General features: G+C 38.0%; 1 protein-coding gene and 1 long non-coding RNA gene across 2 annotated transcripts in view; one reads left to right on the forward strand and one right to left on the reverse strand.

Moving 5' to 3' along the window:
• The window catches only part of SPECC1 (sperm antigen with calponin homology and coiled-coil domains 1), a gene marked incomplete in the record, with an annotated part of 170,581 nt that overhangs the window by 92,028 nt on the left and 59,434 nt on the right, over window positions 1-19,119 (forward strand). Inside the window, 2 exon segments of the mRNA XM_072430895.1 lie at window positions 745-818; window positions 2,251-2,426. Coding sequence (XP_072286996.1) covers window positions 745-818; window positions 2,251-2,426 — 250 coding nt within the window.
• The window catches only part of LOC140343996 (uncharacterized), a 22,239-nt gene continuing 9,642 nt past the window's right edge, over window positions 6,523-19,119 (reverse strand). Inside the window, exon 3 of the long non-coding RNA XR_011923441.1 lies at window positions 6,523-6,665. This is a non-coding gene — a long non-coding RNA (uncharacterized lncRNA). The remainder of the gene's footprint in view (window positions 6,666-19,119) is intronic.

Below are 19,119 nucleotides of genomic sequence, written 5' to 3' on the forward strand. Positions count from 1 at the left end.
AATGTCCAAGTCATTGCCCATAGCCCTAGCAAGGTTTCTCAACCTTAGGGATCACCTTCTTTAATTCCAATATCAACAGCTCACAGTACATTAGTGTGGTGGTCAGTAGGAAAACATGATTTTTATATTGCTGGTCTTTGGGATGAATGTCACCCTTACAGATAGCCAAAAACATGATTGGTGTTACTTAAACTGAGCTGAGAGGAATTGATCGTTTGTTGTTCCAGCAACCTCTGGAGTGGCCCTGGTTGAGAAACTCTGACCCATGACATCTACTCACAGTCCAATTATTGGTGCACTTTAAAAGCAGCAGATACTTCCCTGCTAATCAGTATGACAAAAAGCCTCCTTTACATTTCTCTTGTTATCTGTCTTTATGTTTCAGGTTTAATAAGCTGCATAAAAGAAAATAAAACAAAATTTTAGCAGGGGAAAGAAAAAAATCTTAAAATTGTCCCTGGTGCTTTTGTAGGCCGAGGAACTAAAGTGTACAACTGGGACCCACAAAAGATATTAAGTGTCATTAAGACTTGCTTTGTGTTAAAATAAACCATACGTATTCACATTCTAGTATTTCATGTAATAACTTCTGGAAGTCCTGCTCAGAATTCTTCCCAGCAGTGCAAATCATTTCCATTTTATTAGCTTGGAAATACTGCCACCTATTGGCAGAAGCCTGAAACTACACTGAGTAGTGGTCACTATAGTCAGCACATGCAAATTAAAACTTCTTTTTATTTTTAGACAAAGTTGACAAACTGGAAGAACAAAAACAGGATCTGGAAAGACAACTTAAGACCCTTAATAAGCAGATGAAGGTAATTTAAGCAAAAAGTCTGTGTTTTTTTTGTTACATGAACAAAAGTAATGTATTAGGCACCTGAATGTACATGTTTTTTTATGTATTATAAATGTGTTATAATCAAAATGCTTTTTTAGTAGAATGTTGTGACCTGTATGTATAGTCGGAGCTGCATTTTTGTTGCATTTGTGGGGGTAACGGCTGGGTGGTTCCAAGGTGGCCATGTCTGGTCCTGCACGTCAGTTCTGATGGGACTAAATGGGTCAGTTTACAGGAGATTGCATTATAATGATATTTAGTGCTTGGCATACTCAAAGAGCAATTATTTTACTGACTGGACAGGGTATTTACAAATAAGATTTAGGTCAGGCACACTGTTTTTTTATATATCAAAACAGAAGAAGAAGGGAAAGATAGGCTTTTAAGGCATATGTGAAAAGTATCTTTGTATTTATTACACATGGAGTCTAGGTAGTCCTATTTCCAACATAACACTCCTAATCTATATATACAAATGCAACATAGCAAAAATGTTGACAAAACAAATATATATATCTGAAAGTATTGAGCTTGTCTCATGTCCCGACACGTTTTACCAGATTGGCTTCTTCAGGGGATTATTGAGATCATAATGGTAGATAGATTAAAAGTAAATATTGATCGATAGATAAAGGAAAATTTATATTTATTAATATTTTACCATTTGTATTTATAGCTTAGGAGGTTGAATTTGTATATATAGCTTAGGAGTGTTAAGTTTGAAATAGGACTACCTAGACTCCATATATAATAAATACAAGGATACTTAGCGAAAGCTTAGCGAAAATTCATTTTGCAAACAAAGTCCAATCAGGCAGGTAAAAAATTATTATTGTTTGCATGATTGGATGGGTGAAGTCATCAGAGCTTGTTAAGTAAAATATTGCTTGCAGGGTGCTACCTCAACCCCAGTGTCTTTAGCTTGAATAATGTACAATACGGTCTTCTACATATGTTATGGAATCAGGGAAAGTCTTGGAAATGTTGCTGTGATGTTTTGGTGACTCCAACATGTGCATGTTGGCAGACCGTATGCTGGTGTACCCAACGCCTTTACCTCAAACTGATAATTATTGCATTTCTTTGATGAAAGTGACCCCAGTAGTTCTGCCACTTTAAGACAGGCGGTTTGACACTTCCTGTATGTAGGGACCATCATCCTATCAACTTTGATGTAAAGGGTATAACAAAGGTTGCATGTAATGCACAAACTTTTGTTGTAATGGCATATTAGGAGGGCATGTGTATGTGTGTGTGTATGTGTGTGTGTGTATATATATATATATATATATATATATATATATATATATATTAGAGATCAGGGTTTCTCAATAGAAAGGACTTTATTATGACTCCTTTAAAATCATTTGTGACAATAATGTATGATCAAACTTAAATTATTCACACAGGAGGATGCTGAAGAATGGAAGCGATTTCAGGCAGATTTACAGACAGCAGTGGTGGTTGCCAATGACATTAAATGTGAATCCCAACAAGAATTGCGTGCTGTGAAACGCAGGCTGCAAGAGGAGGAAGAGAGGAACGCTCGGCTTCATCGAGAGCTGGAAGACATGAAGGGCAGCAGGTCAGATTATGTTTTCTATTATCCTAATGCATTCTCATATTGGTGACATTGTAAATATGTTGTTCAGACTATGGAACTCCTCGGGTATATATAGTATGTAGCTTAGTTCTTGTTAGATCAGGTGACACAGCAATTTCTAACAAAAGCAGAAAAAAATACTGAAAAAGAAGATTTTGAAATCTGAATAATGCAATATGGCAAGGATCATCTTTCTAGTTTTCTAAAGGAAGCTTGGGGGCAGCTTTGAGACCCATTAGGGTGGCTCCAATATAAGGAGAGGAGAACCCCTCCAAAATAAGGACAGGGAGATTCTTTAATAAAGGGCGAAGAAGCTTTAAAGCTGGTAGAGGAGTGTTTGAGGAGCTCTGAGGGAGCAGAAGAAAGAAATGAAACTATCTCTGTAGCATGCAGAAGAGGGACTTTAGAACCTCCCCAAGGCTGGAGTAGAAAGGGCTATAAAGACGTTCTGGGGCAGAAGAAGGAGCCGACTTGGTACAGCTCCGATGCCGTCAGAAAAGGGACTGTAGATTTTTTAAGAAAATCAGACGAGAGCTTTGCAGAGTACAATGGAGCCATATGCCTCCTTTCATAGCTAGAGCAGCCAAATCAATCCAAGCTGCCCTATTATATCATATGAAAATGTACTTCTCATAAAAACTAACAATACCCTCCTTAATCAACAGGGATGTAATCTCAAAGGAAACCTGTCATGATAGAATAGTATTATATTACTGATTGTGGGCAGGCAGGGCATTGAGAACTTAAAATCAAAAGAAATGTATATGGGATCATTTAAAAGCAGAGGTGTAGCCCCTTTTTAAAACCAAGCTGTGTGCTTTACAAATGTGCATCTCGCTGTGCCAGCTTCAGGATGCATAATGTTGCTGAAGTTGACTCCATGGGCCTGATTTATTAAAGCTGTCCAAGGCAGGAGAGGATACATGAGTGAAGCTGCGTGATCTAGCAAACCTGGAATGTATGTAGTTTGCTATTTGCTAACAAATGTTTTGAATCCTGGACCAGATCCATTTCAGGTTTGCAGTATTCAGTGATGAAAGTGTATCCTCTCCATCCTTGGAGATCTTTAATATATCAGGCTCATGATGAGAGCATGGAAATTCCATGGGGACTTTCTCTCATTTACTGCCTTTCTTTAAAAAATCTGAATAGCAATATTAAAAATAGACATTAACAGCAGGAAATTAGACACACAATCCCAAAATCACAGTATGATAAGAACCCATTTTTCTCTCCTAACATTCTTGTATGGATTTTCACATATAAACAACAATTAGCAGAGTGTCCAGTGCTGGGCTTTCTTCTAAGAAAGACCAACATGCTCAGCAGTAAAAGTAGTGCACAAAATAAAAATGCTTAAAAAATAATCTTATCAAATCAGTTATTTACCCTGTTAGCAAATTTGACTGAGAGAATGCAAACTGTGAGCTGGAAACACAGTAACCCTTTTTTCATATATTTAAGGATTATTCTCTGATCTCTTGAGGATATGAATATATTAGGGCTTTTTGGAATATGGTAGTCTATAATGATATAGGGACATTTATTACACAATATATAAAAAGTGAGACAGTTTATAATCAGTACAAATAGGCACTGTTAGGATACAGTACATGTGCAGTTAACATTTTGCCTTGTAGCAAGTAATCATAACTGCGAGTAATTACAATATATCTAGTCTGTGTATGCGCTTCTGCTTCTCCATATTTGTTTTGTTTGTGCTTTATTGGTGAAGTGTAATTTTAACACTCAAGTATAATTTGTGTATAACTGTTTTGCTTTTGTTTTGGGTAATTTGTGTTGTTGTAATGAAATACTGTGATTGTCAAATGTTTTATGTCCACAAGCTATAATTAATTTGTAGTGCATTTAGTCTAAACCTGTTATTACAAGTTTCATAAACATGCAAGTAATTGGAAAAAAATAACAAACTAAAACCTATAATAAAAAACCTAGGGATCGATACAAGTGGGTAATGCATTGTTTAGATTTACATCTAGTAGTAGTCACATGGACTGGACTTTTTCTTGTATGGTATGTTTTACAGCTCCCTAAGCTGCTTTATTAGTTAGGAAAATACCCCAATATTTAAATCTAAACTGCACAAACATAATTAATAGGTGAATGACCTGGATAAGTGAAAACCTTATAGACTGTACTTCTAAAAATGTTTTGCAGCTTTCCAAACTGCTCTACCAATCTGGCAAAATGGCAATCTGACCAAAAAGTTTTATATCCACACATTTAAAACCCTTCAATGTGTACAATGACCTGAATAGATGAAAGCATTCACATTTAGCATAAAAATTGTCAATCCTACAATATCTCTTTGCTTTGGAATGTTGAAATGAGGATCTGAGGAGTGAATTTATTAGAGAGGATGAAGCTACGAAAAGTATTTGAAAACACCAGTGAGATTCTGGTTGTTACAGTAAGATTAGGAAAAGATGGTTGTAATGAGATGATATTGGATACAGCCGAGGCTTTGGAAATCATCTGGTTCTTGGTGTAAGCCAGTGTTTCCAGAAGTTCCTGCAGAGGTTGGTTGGGGTTCCTTGAGCATTTGTGATTCTTAGGTCAGTTTAACAGATTCCTGTGATCCTTTAAGCTGTAGGGTGACATTCTTCCCAATGGCCAGCAATGTAAGAGACATTCTTCCCACTGACCACCATACTAATTTACTGTGAGCTGTGAATATAGTAATTATAGCAGGTATTCCCTGAAGACCTGAAAGTTATTTTAACTTCAGCAAAGTATAATTTCAAAGAAGGGTTTTGGTGGGGCTGGCAGCAGGTCATTTAAGGGACAAAGCCTGTAAAGGCAGAGGATGAACTGTATTTTTCTATATAGGCTCTATAGTGACGCCAGTGCTAGTATACAAGGTTGGGTAGTAGTGATACATGGGCTACGTGACTCCAAGCGTAGTTGTCTGGGGTCTCTGCTTTTAAATATTGCTCTACATCAGGGGTCGGCAAAGTTTTATGGCAACTAGGCCATTTATGGGGTGGCCGGGAGCACACTAGGCTGGACCTGCCCTAATGGCTTTGCCCACCACCGTATGCATTGCGGAGGAGAGGGATTTACCTTCAGGGAGGTTTCACTATATACCGCGGCAGCGGAAGTATCAACACCAGCCGCGGTAAATAGGGAAACAACTGCAAGGGGGCGGCACCGGAGTTCAGGCAGCTCTTGTAGTTCCTAACGTTCCGGCCAGGGGGCGTTGGGGCGGAACGAACTACTGGCTAGGCCATATCTGGCCTAAAGGCCGGAGTTTCCTGATCCCTACTCTACACAATCAACATATCTGTTGAATATACGCAGGACATATTTTATATTTCAAAGGATTATCTTAGGTAGCAACTCACTGCTACTAAAGCTGCGTACACACGGCAAATTTTTCTCGCCCGATAATCGGTATCGGCCAATTATCGGGCGAAAATCTGCCGTGTGTACAGTCGGTCGTCGTCCATCGTCCGACGACCGTCCTGGCGGATCCATGGACGATGGACGACGACCGATCCTAATGAAAGGGAAGGGGAGAGCGCGCAGCAGGGTGCCGCTCCGTCGCTCTCCCCCTCCCCTCTCCATTGAGCATGAACGGTGCTGTATGTACAGCATCGTTCATGCATCGTGCAGTCTTTTCTCGCTGGAAAGGATCGTGAAAGATCCTTTCCAACGAGAAAAATTGCAGGTGTGTACGCAGCTTAACAAAATGAACTGATTGCTAATTTGTATCCCTACCCTTAATAATTTAACGTATCCTTCATTTATTGTAACATGTAAGCTCTCACATTTTATAAACACATGCCAGTGACTATATAAAAAACCTGATCTTTATGCAAACATTAACCTTAAAGTGCTAAATGGGCTTGGTAATACTTTATTGGGTATAGAAATGTTTTTTTAAGGTGGAGTTATACTCCTCGGCCCAACTGAAATGCTAGTTGACATTTATATTTGTGCCAAAATAGTGGTCCATGAACCACACCTTCTTGTTACCACACATTAACAATGTTTTCCTTTGGATGGGCTATAATAAAAGACTAAACACACAGCTTTTCTTTGCCTGTACCATTGTACACTGCTCCACTGCTGAGAAGTTTTCTGCTGATGTCAGATGGTAGATGATTCCGAGAGTGTCAATCTTCCGGGTGTTCCACATCTCCCGCTGGATTCTCCCGGTGAAAATTTCATTAATATTGTCCCCTGGTATCGGTGGAGCTTGGAGGAGATAGAACGAGTGAGATTAAGTGACACACAGGAAAGTAATACTTCTGGGGGAACACACAAAGATTTCCTAGAATCAGAGCTTCTGTAGTGAGCTGAGTATTACCTATCTACTTTAACAGGCACACCTTGGTTTGAAATGGAAATGAAAAATAAGATTCACACATAGTACGCTCTGCACATTGTACATAGTAATGAAAAGTCAAAAAACTCGGCAGTTCGCTGCCCAGGATCCCCAACAGATCCTCATAGCTTGTGCCATACAGTTTACCATATGATCAGCTCTAGATTGTTTCCACAAAATGTTTGTGGTCTTTCATCAGAACTATACCATTCATTAGAATTAGGATGTGTGCAGGATCCATGGGTGAATTTTAATATTTTTTTAAATTCTGTAAGATGCATGTTTGCCTTTTTTTTTTTTTTTTTATTTAGCTGATTTAGGAACTTGTTTGGTAACCCCTAATTGAACTCTTTAAATTACAAAGTAAACCCCAACTCCTAAAGAGCTGGGTATCAATAATAACTGGCATGTTTTTTATCCCTTTAACCTTTTATTATCCCTTGTTGTATATCAACATGTTGATCCTCTGTAGCTTTTTTGCAGACATCGGTATACATGTATGCATTCCAGTAACTGATGCATGTTATTTCTGATAGTGACTACAATAGAACATGCCTGTGTCATGTATTCTGGCATGGCCATTTGTCACCCTCCCACATGCTATGTCAATGGACAGTACATTGCAGGAGCTAGGTTGGGAGAAACTGGAAATGCTGTCACCCTAAAACTGTAAAAGTGCTTTATAGGGTCTTTTAATGCAGAATCCCCTAATGTTATTTTAATGAAAGCTGCAGTTTTTGATATTACTTTTAAAATTTCAAGAAACATTAATCCTAGATTTGATTGTAGTTATTGAGTTACATAAACTATAAAGAATATCTCTGGTAACTGCTCTTCCGTTGTCAGCACTGATCGGTCACATATTCTTTTTGTCTGTTTTGGTTAATTATTCTGCAAAGTTTGTTCAAGGCTTTACAAAATTGGGCAGCCCATAATATATAAAGCAAACAACTAAAGTCCTTATGCCAAGGGCATTGGTGTATACCCTTGTTAAAAGTGAGACAGTGCTAGGAGACAGACAGTCAGACTTCCCAGGGATTGGATTTCGGGGAGGGTGTCCTAAGTACTGTAATTGAAGTTGTATATACATAAACATGGCACGGTGCATTCTTCTCGGCAGACACTGGGGCTTCTGCCATATGTGAGTGGGGATATGTCTGGGTTATACTGTATGTCTCTCTTTATATATACCAAATTTTAATAATCTCCTCATCAGTATTAATAACATGGATTGTAAGCCAACAATATTGCTAAAATATTCCACTTTGTTTTTATTATTGTTTCAGCTTTTAAGAAAGCAAATTTCTAATCCTCTAATAGCAAGAGGAAACATACATATAAACAAAGTATTAAGTGTAAATTACACTTAATTCGCAATGCAAATCGCTGTAAAACTGCAAATTATGCAAGTCTTGTTATAAAAAAAAAAAAAAACTTTTATAAACTTTTGAAAGTTATATTATTCAGCAGTTTTGTTACTGAAATCCTTACAAGCAGGAAAAAAATTCAAACAGAAATATGCTGTTCAGCACTTTTGTTGTCTTGTAGAAAGCCATTTAAGCTCAAATTAAACTTTGTATTTATTACGGTAACACAGTGAGGTTGTATATGCAGTAATATGTTCTTTTCTTTTGTCTTATTTTTTTTTAATTTTACTTTTACCAGCAACAAACTATAGAGTTGCTTCTTATCACACACAGTGCCCTGATCTCCATCCAATTTGCCCATTTGCCCAGTGCTCCCCATTATGCCAATTGTGCCAGCCATCAGCATTCATGCTGCCTAAGCAGACCTGTTGGTTGCATCACTGGGCATGTCAAATCATTGGAAACCTGAACTTCTGCACTCTGTGCTGAGCAGCTGATCCACTCTTTACTGTACTCTTTAAAGTATACACAATTCTTTCTTTTTATAGTATGTACAAAAAAAAACATGTTTACTACTGTGTTGAATGGACTTTAAATGAACTAGAAGGATGAAAGTCTGGAAATAAAATTTTGTATTTTGACGTATATTAAATGTTCGTTTTTGGGTTTTGATACACTATAGATAAAGAGATGTAAAGGTTAGTATAGCAAAGTTATACATTCATATTGGATAACACAACAACTGCGGATGTTGGAATCATCATCATAGCTTCTTTAGTGCGAGTAAAGGTATACAAATGTTTAAACCATATTATCAATAGAGTTCTAATAAAAAAAATATTAGTCTTGGGTTCCTTTCTAACAATGTTCTAATACCATTCGGCTTTTGAAATGCCCTCAACACCGCATTTACCCAAATGGATCATTCATATTTCCATATTATAGATGTATGATTGTAAATACATTGTTACGGAGAGTCATTTAACAGGTGACCCATCACCTTGCCATTCTTTATTGATGACAATAGGGTTAATAATGACGACAATAGGGTTAATGAGGGTCCCAAAGACTTCTCCCTGCCAGGGTTCCAGATTCAACTCACCAGCCACTATGTAATTTAAAAATCAAGTTCAGGTGGCTGGTCTCCATTAACATTTAAAAGAAGAAGATCCATTTTGGAAGCTGACATTTGCAGCCTGTGAGCCACTAGCTGGACAGCCCTGTTTTTGAGAACTTTAATAGGTGACCAGTGGATCAGAACCCAGTACTGAATTCCTCTATCGGCACTTAGCATTCCTGTATAGGACATACATCTCTGCCTGGCCATAAGTCTGATCTGCACCTTCTGCTGTTAAGGGGGGACAAGATGCTCACCGCTCAAGACCTAAGAACTGACAGAATAAACTCTGATGCAAGCAACAAAACTAAGAGGTAAGAAACCTTGTAGGGCACATCTGCTACTGATCATAAACAGAATGCACTTTTATGTAAACGTATGGTGGAAGTGAGAGCTGGAAGTATTGTCTGTAATGGCTAACAGGTGGGAAATCACTGACCTGTTTGTAGGGGCAAAGGTCCTGATTTATTAAAGCTCTCCAAGTCTGGGGAGGATACACTGTCAACAAAGAAGCTGGGTGATCCAGCAAACCTGGAATGGACTTCTTTGAAGTAATTTGCTAGAAAATGTTTTGAATCCTTCAGATCATTGCAGGTTTTCTGGATCGCCCAGCTTCACTGATGAAAGTGTATCCTCTCCAGCCTTGGAGAGCTTTAATAAATCAGTCATTGCTTCCATTTCAATAATATTACCCAGCAAATACCTTTTTAGGTTGATTGTATTATATAATTCCACCAATCTTCCACCAAACAAACAAACCACCTGCAGTTCATAATTTCTTTGGTAATCATAGTCTTTCCCTATAGAGATCCGCTGGGTTTGAATAATAATATTTCCCTTGTTTATATGCTGATACTTGAACAGCCTGATGAAAAAACACATAGAAACAATCTGATGTTCTATTTTTTTCTTGTTTGTGTGTGCTTTTAACTTTACTGTCCATTTTATATATTTTGTATGCTTTCTATGTTCCTGTCCAGCTATATGTGTGCTTAATGTTGCAGCTGTATATGCGTTCCAACAGTGGGAAGTGTCAGTAGAAAGAAACAAAGGCTAACTCCCAAAAAACAATGATATTATATAATAGAATATAACTGTTTTTCTTGACTGTCCTTTGCATAGTTTGCATAGTTTTCTATAATCTGTGCCCTGTTTTTGCAGTTACGCTGCTTGTGCCAGCTAGCAGTGGGATGAAGCGGAAAACTGGAACCAGAATCTGACTACGGAAAAGTGGACTTTATATAGAGTCACATTGCCACTATTTTCCTCCTTCTATTTTTATTGTCACCCATGAAGATTGTGTATGTATATATTGTAAGAAAAGGGAATTTCAATAGAGTCAAATTGCTTGGAGAGGACCGCACTGCTCAAGCATCTCATTTTCACAAAATCTAGTTCTGCATTTCTGGATGTGTCCATCTATTGATGAACCTGAAACAGCAGTGTAGCTATAAACAATTCCAGAAGTGCTATTGATTGAATGGATTTTATCTTGATAAGCCAAATGAGGTTCTCTCTGGTATTTAGAGCACTGACTTGTCAACACTGAAAGTTTGAAATCATTTATGCTTAAGTATATGGTGCATAAATCTGTTTTATATATAATCTGTCATTTAGGAGTTTCCCCACCCAGCTGCAATTTTTCTATCCTCCAGCAAAGCAGATTGCACCAACCAAAGCTTTTATCCAGAATGTCAGGTCCTAATGATTCCAGATAAATTATATTGTTTATAATTTACCATAATGTTTCTAGAATATCCAATCTACAGTACTGACAAGGAGTCATTTTATATTGTACATATTGACAGGCATGCAAGGTTAAGCATTGGTTGTTTACCAATTTTACTGTAGTCTGTGGGTCTTTACATTTGTATTTTTGCCAAAAGACACAGGGAAACTTGTATACAGTATTCTTCTATAGTCATGCTCATTTATTTTTTGCTATGCCCATTGAATCCAGTTTGTTTTTTGGCAGGCACAACTCTGAGTGTTGAACTTTCCCAATTCATCCACTAGATGGCAGTGCATGCTTAGTGTCTTGGAACAATGTCTGCAAGCTTGCACTATTAGGGACATAGCTGGTCATAGACATAAATGGATCATTTGGAATATTTGTTACAATGTTACAATTAAAAAATGATGTTTAATCTCAGTTGCCATAGCTGTTAGTATTGCATATCTATTCACTGTTACGTCTCAGGGTAAAGTAAAACCTCAGGCTAATATTAAAATAAATGACTCCATTAATGTACTCATTTAAAATCTCTAAATCCATTTAAAATGCTGCTATTTATATAGCCTGAAATGTTACTTTATATTTTCTTTCCACAATCCCCTGTAGGGCAGACATCAGGAGAAAGTAGGAAATAATGCTTGCTTGATTGAATTGTATCTAGGCTCTTTGTAGCTGGCAGGTGAAGTGTTCATGTAGCTAAACATAGAGTTCAGGAAAAAAGCATGGTAATGCACTTTTCTTGTCCATGCAGGGGACACAGGAAGCTGAAATAATGAGCAGTCACCCTGTTGTCAGTATTACTAATGTTCAGGAAGATAAAACATTTCATGGTGGCTCAGAGGTAAGTTATCTGGCCTTTGCAGCGCTAGGTCCCAGATTTGAATCTCAGCAAGGACACTATCTGCATGGAGTTTGCAGGTTCTCCCCATGTTTGCATGGGTTTCCTCCGGGTACTCCGGTTTTCTCCCACATTCCAAAAACATGCAGTTAGGTTATTTGGCTCCCCCCAAAAAATTTGTCCTTAGACTGTATTAAAGACATGACTATGGTAGGGACATTAGATTGTGAGCCCCTTAAGGTACAGCTAGTGATATTTATATGGGCTTTGTGCTGTATTATGGCGCTTTAAAAATACTGTGTAATAATAATTATAATATATATGTAGTAGAAGTATACTAAACCTTATATTTAGGATGCAGATTCTAAGTGAATAAATTATCAGTTCTTTACTTCTCAAGGATTCACAGCTCTTCCACTGCCTTTTTGTATATTTATAGTGATTCCAAAGGTCTAGCCTCCATGCTGCATAATATAAAGTTATAACTCTATATAATATAAAATTATAACTCTATAAACAAATGTAAGAGCCTCTATGGAATAACTTTGGCAGGACAAGGATCAGAAAACTTGCATAACGTATGCCTGAACCTTATTAGATGGGGCCCGATGTCTTCATGTATCTATCAATAATCCCAAATCTTCCTATGGGCATACTTCACTGAACCTGCTGTAACTTCAGGGTGCACCCCCCACTAATCAGAGGGACTCCTGAAAGATGGGGGCTTCCCTGGACGAGGGTGTGGGGGCATATCAGAGCACCCAAGTTGGAGCAGAGTGCTCGGCATATTGGGTGGAATATAGGGATCCTATATTGCAAAGCAGAAAATTTGGGCACTGCTAAAATTACAAGCTGACACAATATTTAATTCATTTTTTAGGTGTATGTTTTGGTAAATCTGTACAGAAAGTACAAAACTTTTGATATTGCCATTAATCCAGTGAGTTCAAAACGTAATGTGCTTCCTGCCAGTTCTGCATAGTTATCATGTTTCAGAGCCTGTACCGTCCGCTATAGAACACCCTTATACTTTGTTATGGAGAAGGAGGGTGTTTTATCTTTTTCCTGTCCAAGGTATAGATATGCTTTAGGCTCTAGTAACAGGTGAAAAAATTAGTTTATGTAAAAACAAAAAAAAAAAACCTGTATATAGGTAACACTTTTAGTTACAAGGCAATTCCTGCCTTCTTTATCATGTTATAGTTGGGCTGATCTCGGCTCCCTTTATTTTCTCTATGCTGCCAATCAGCATGGTGTAATGGGTGGGGTAGGTAAATGAATAAAGTTTGACTGTCTGACCTTTCATATTAGTTTCTCTCCCATTGTATTTAAACAATGTGTAACTGTCTATACTCGGTGATCCCAGCTGCTTTTCATTTCCATCTAAATGTTACCCTAATTTACAATTTTTAAAACTAAAATACTTGTAAAAAGTTATCCCTTTAAGTCTGTATTTCTTGGAAGGGTAACATAGTGGGATTGGTTCCTACCATAGCACTAAATCAGAAAAACATTAGCCATGATATTTTCTATGTGGACCACAGAGCATAAATGGCGATGTTCACTAATCTCTGTTTGTTAAAACAGATTCTGTTGTATAATTATGTCTGATTTCTGTGCCCTTGTCCGGTTAGATCCCTCTGTCTTTAGGTTCACTTACCTTTAGCAGCACCCATCATTTATTACCCCAGCAGTTCCGTAAGGGCACAGATTTACCTTTCTCCGCTCTGCTAAGCTATGTGGTCCAGTTTGCATTTCACAGCTTTGTCTTCAAAACCCTTCTAGTCCCTTTACCAGTATTCTCCCCAGACCGTTTTAGCTGGGTGCACCACCCGGCACTTTTCAGTAACTACCCATCAGTTTTTGACGAGTTGGGTCACAATACAGGGCTGCCACCCACCTACAATTTCTTCCCATCTGGCTTAAAAACATTCCTAGATTGAACACTAGGAGATGGGGTTAGTACCCATGAAGGGTGCTGTTTTAACACAATCCAATGACTTGAATTTTGTTCTGACTCAAAATTGTCAAATTGTTGGTCAATTGTTGACCGGCATGCCTAACTATGTACCGTAGGTATGTTTCAAAAGCCCAAACCAGCAGAGACTGAAACTTGGGTGGGCATTATTAGAATGTAATTAAATGGTTATAAGCTTTATATGTAAAAGATAATATTATCATCAATAAATATTATTCATATGAACCTCAAATGTGCATTGTGTATGTACAACATAAAGCACAGAAGTGGGTGACATTAAAGGTTGAAGGTTATCGGTCAGGTTTGAATTAGGACTGAAGTACTGCTGACTTGTTTTTGAAGGTGCACAGCATCATATGGATCCTCGTGTTACTACTTTGTGAGTCACTGACCCAGGACAAAGATGTAGTGCTTCGGACATTCCTGTTCAGGATCAGTAACTCAACAAGTTTTATAGGTTAAGGTAGATAACCCGGTAGCCTGCATCCTAATAAACAAGTCATCAATATAAATTCCAATATTTCTATTCTAATAGCTTCCTTTCACAGCAGAGTGAACATTCCTATTATAGCTGGATATTAGTCCCTGGTTAATAATAAAGGATCAAATATAGCTGAATATATAACTGGGCCCACACTGTGAATAATTGTGATGTGAAATCCATGGAGCCTTTGTCTAGGGCTAAATTGTTACACCGTAAGTTAAGCTGGTATATTTTTATCAACTGTTTGGAAATGTGAATAATATACTATACACTGCCATTTTCTCTGTTCTTCTGTGGAAGGAATTGCTGGTAATGTCAACTGAATTTTTGTAAATGAGATATTTTCCTACACAGAATAAAGAATATGATGTATATACAATTTTCTTTGTGGCTGGTTTATTATTGTGTTATTTCTGAATGGTGATTTTACATGGGTTATGTAAAAATCAGTGCTTCATTGGGAAGACATATAACAAGGAATTTATAAGAAAGCCGCAGTATGAATTAGGACTGAAACTCCGTCTTCTGACATTATTCACAGAGGTTATTCTGGTATTTATCAGCCATTGCAGGACAGCAAAAAATGACATAAGTGGCTTTTACAAGCTAAAAAACATTTTTGGAGAAAAGAACAGGGACAAGGGTTGGTAAAGTCTTATATAGGAAGCTGGACCAGTCCTATGAAGGGTTTTCTATTGTTTAGTTGACTCTACTTTGTACAAATGGTATAAACAAGCCAAAAAAAAAAAAAATATTTGAACACAAATTTTTGGAAACGATGGACCCAACCTTGAGATTTTTATAAATAGAATGAATGATTGAATTGTTGGGGAAGTTGGAGGAAAAAATCTCCCCATAGAACACATAGCTTATCTGAATGCATTAGACCAGACCATTGACAAGACTAAGACTGCCCTGCTTTGCCTGCACTTTGCACCTTTATAGGAAATGCTATGTTCAAGAAAACAGCGAAAGGCAAAGCAGGTTACATGCATACTCTGAACTGATATGTATGCTGCTCCAATAAGTCAATGCCAATTTACTGATGTGTGTTTGATGTGAATTTCAGACGCAAGAAAACAATGCCTATGTATGGGTGAGCCCTAAAACAAAACTGTTAAAATATGTATCCAAGGTATTGTACATACTGTATATCAAGAGGCTAAAAAATGGTATGCCACAAACTAAAACCACTGAACATGGCAGCTTTCTGCCCTCTATCCCAAGGTAAAAATGAGAATTTTAGTTACCATGCATAGGATACACACATTCCTCAATGTGGACGTAAAAAAATGAAGATGTATTTAAAGAAGTGTGTTAATAAATAAAAATGAATAGATTGTTTATTACAAGTATTAATACAAGTATTTCTAAATTATTTTGATAATGTGCATGTTGGATGCACCCAATCCCCTTAGGGAAGCTACGCATTTAATAATTTATTTGTAGAGAAAATTGTATAATTATTGAAATGCAAATGACTTCACGTCCCTTCTTCTGACATGACACTCAATTATTGTACTTGGTTATTGGACCATGTAATGGTAACCCTAAAATATAAATTAATGCTGACCAATACATTTCTAGATTTCGTCGTCTGAACTAATTTTTAGTCCTATTTTCTTTTTTTTTATGGTAGCCTTAAACGTTTGTATTCCTTACACACAATAAAAGAGGTCTCCTGACAGTTTGCATGTGCTGGTGAGGTCATCTCAGATTATCATGGAGATTCCATTTTCCCCACTGGAAGTAACTGGGAGTCTTTGCACTCTGTAGCTATGGTTGTAGTGTTCTCAGCTTATTCTTTTGGGACAAAAGTACTTAGTGTCCTATAACTTCATATCCGTCAATTTCTACTTACTGTCAACATTCTTCTGTTATTCCTGTAAGTTTCACTCTAATTAAAACCATGATAATGACTTCTGGTTGGATTCCAACAGTCATAAAAAATATCAAACATTACAAATTGCCCTACACATCTCTGGCGTCCATTAGTGAATCATGTAATAACGGAAGAATGTGATATTCATATTACGGATTAATAGAAACCCCAAAATAAACTGAGCAGTGTTTGTTCTAAACATGTTTTTCTTTTTAGAGGAGAAGTCATTGTAATTCTCTTGTATATTTTCTGATGGCTGATCCTGTGTATACAGAGTCGTGGAAAAATGTTTTATATGCGTTTTGCATAGTCTGCTACAATTTTTAGCCCTGGTGGCTCCAATAGACTAGTTGGTGTTATGCTGATTTATCTGGTTCTTGTGATTTTGTGGGGTTTTTTTTTAATTATATAAGGTAAATTTTGCACACAAAACTCTTGCATACATTTGATCAGTCTGGATGGAAATAATATTTTGGTTTTCATAACCCCTCCTTTGAGTACAGAAGTAACTCTGCTTTATAATATCTGTTAAGGGCTCCTTTTTTTAAACACAATTACAACTTTCCAATCATGTTCAGGCAAAAATCATGTTTTCTTTTTTTTTTTTATGTTTCTTTACACACGATTAGGTATTCTTTGCAAAGTGAATTTTCTTGCTATTTACTAAACTAAGTGAAATATACCTTACAAAGTCATTCACTTTGCTAAGTTAACAGTCTAAATTATTTTAGCAAATCAACCTAATTGTTACTTTTTATTGTAGGCATTTCTGAGTAGCCCTGCTGTATGCAATAATATCAGAAGTATTGGCATATTTGGCGTGTGTACATTCCCCATCTCCGGTTTTCCAAACACTACTTTGTTTTTATATAAAATGTTCTTTTTTAATGTATATTAAAAATACAAAAAAAGTTTCCCCTATGCCCTCAGGAGTGTGTTGGGTGAGAAGGTATGTGCTTACCAGGGCATATATGTAAGGTTGTTGTTCGAAGGACTTTTCACAGTCTTTTCATAGTCTGATCGTCTCCTAATGAATGACTGAATCCCAAACTAAGTCTAGAAAAGAACCCTTTTTGTGGGCCGGTTGGGAAGGCTTTATCATATTGAAAACTGTGGGTCCATTTCAGTGCAGTAAAAAGGTGTCCATGGATATTGTTTGTCACTCCACTCCGCAGAAAGTGTACTAAAATTGCTGTTCAGATGATTTGGGCTGTATTTATATTTTATTCTAAAAATAGTTTTCCACTTGTGACCCTGAAATATGACGATCAGGCAATTCTGTATCGCCATAGCATAACTAGTGTCCAGATTAATTCCAGTATCTGAAGGGGTGTTCTGGGTCTACAGAACAAATGGAAAAAAGGAGGTGTAAGGCCCTGGTCCAGCAACAGTACTCACCAGACACCATTCCCCCAATCTATTGCTGCACTCTTCACCTATAGCAAGCCCCCGCTAAGCCTCAGGAGCCTAGGTGTCCCGTCCCAGCACATGGTTCCCCAGGACTTCTGTGTGCAAGGTATGGTGTCTGGAGGAGAAGAACTCACAGAGGACAAGGAGCCCATTGATCAGGCATGTCCAAAGTCTGGCCCCGAGGCCAATGCAGCCCGTGTTTAGATTTCCACCGGCCCCCAGCCTCTGTCATAAAAAAACAATAATATGCGGCCCACCAGCATTGTTGACCACAGTATAAATAACACACATACAAAATAGCTATTTTATATTTCATTGGAGTTGATCAACCGCCATGCAATAATTGGGGCGCTACTCAGCAGGCATAATTGGCAAGATGGGAGCCCCCATGTGTTCACATCAAATCCCTTACGTCGTTATAGTGGGCTTGTGCTGTGCGGACCATGCCCACTCTAATTCCAAGAACATGCCCTGCACGGAGCCCGCATTGACACTGAACTCAGGGAATCCCTCACGTCACCCTGGTGGGCGTGTGCTGTGCCGGACCCACACAGACCACGCTTACACTAACCCGGAGTACGTGTTGAATGGTTGGCCCCCACACATTTTCACCTCACCAAATCTGGCCCTCTTTGCAAAAAGTTTGGACTGCCATAGATTGATAGATGCAATACCAAGATTCCAGCAGAGACAATTCACATTCACAGGAAATCAGTCCACCAGGTGAGGTACACAAGGGCAAAAGCAGAAACAGGCAAGGTCAGCAACAGTAAATCAGATTAATTCACACTCCAGCAGCAAGTTGGCCTAGCTTAACGCTACAACAGTCACTGGTGAATGGAAGGAGAGAGGTTATAAAGTCCCAGCAGTCAATGGCAACACAAGATTGAGCCAGGCTCTAATCTGCTCCCAAAATTCCCTTCAGCTGTTCACAGCCTCAGAGTGTGTCCAGGGGATGCTGATATAGTACATCTCAGGCTGCACACCTAAAGGGAAGCAAGAGATGCTCTTACTTTCTCTTGCTGCTGCAAGTAACATTGCTAGACAGAATAAGCGGTGTGGGATACTGCGGTGGCGCACAACATAGAATCGCGGGCCCGATAAACATCTCCTAACACTAAGCCTTCGTTTAGAAATAGGCACAATCAGTTTGTACCTTTAGGTGTTGGAGGCACAACTTGATCTCTTGTGATTATTGTCCAATTGTTTTAAAATAAGAAATATTGTGCAAAAAAGAAAGTCCTATCACTGAGGTATTACTTTGCTTAACAAAAAGTTGTGTGTATTCAAGCTGTGATGATGGAGATCCGGCTCATAGATGCCAAAATACTCAAAAGAATTCTGTATTGAAGGCTCCTGGAACACTCCAGTACTATTGAATATGAATAGTAGGAGTAGTTTCAATGGCATAGATAGAGCATACCGTATTTTATGTTTTTTTACAATTTATTACATCTCTGTGCCAGTCAGCAACAAAAGGGATTAAAACAGAACTTATCCCCCCCCCCCCCCC

This window comes from Pyxicephalus adspersus, chromosome 1 (assembly GCF_032062135.1).
Source record: "Pyxicephalus adspersus chromosome 1, UCB_Pads_2.0, whole genome shotgun sequence".
Lineage (NCBI taxonomy): Eukaryota > Metazoa > Chordata > Amphibia > Anura > Pyxicephalidae > Pyxicephalus > Pyxicephalus adspersus.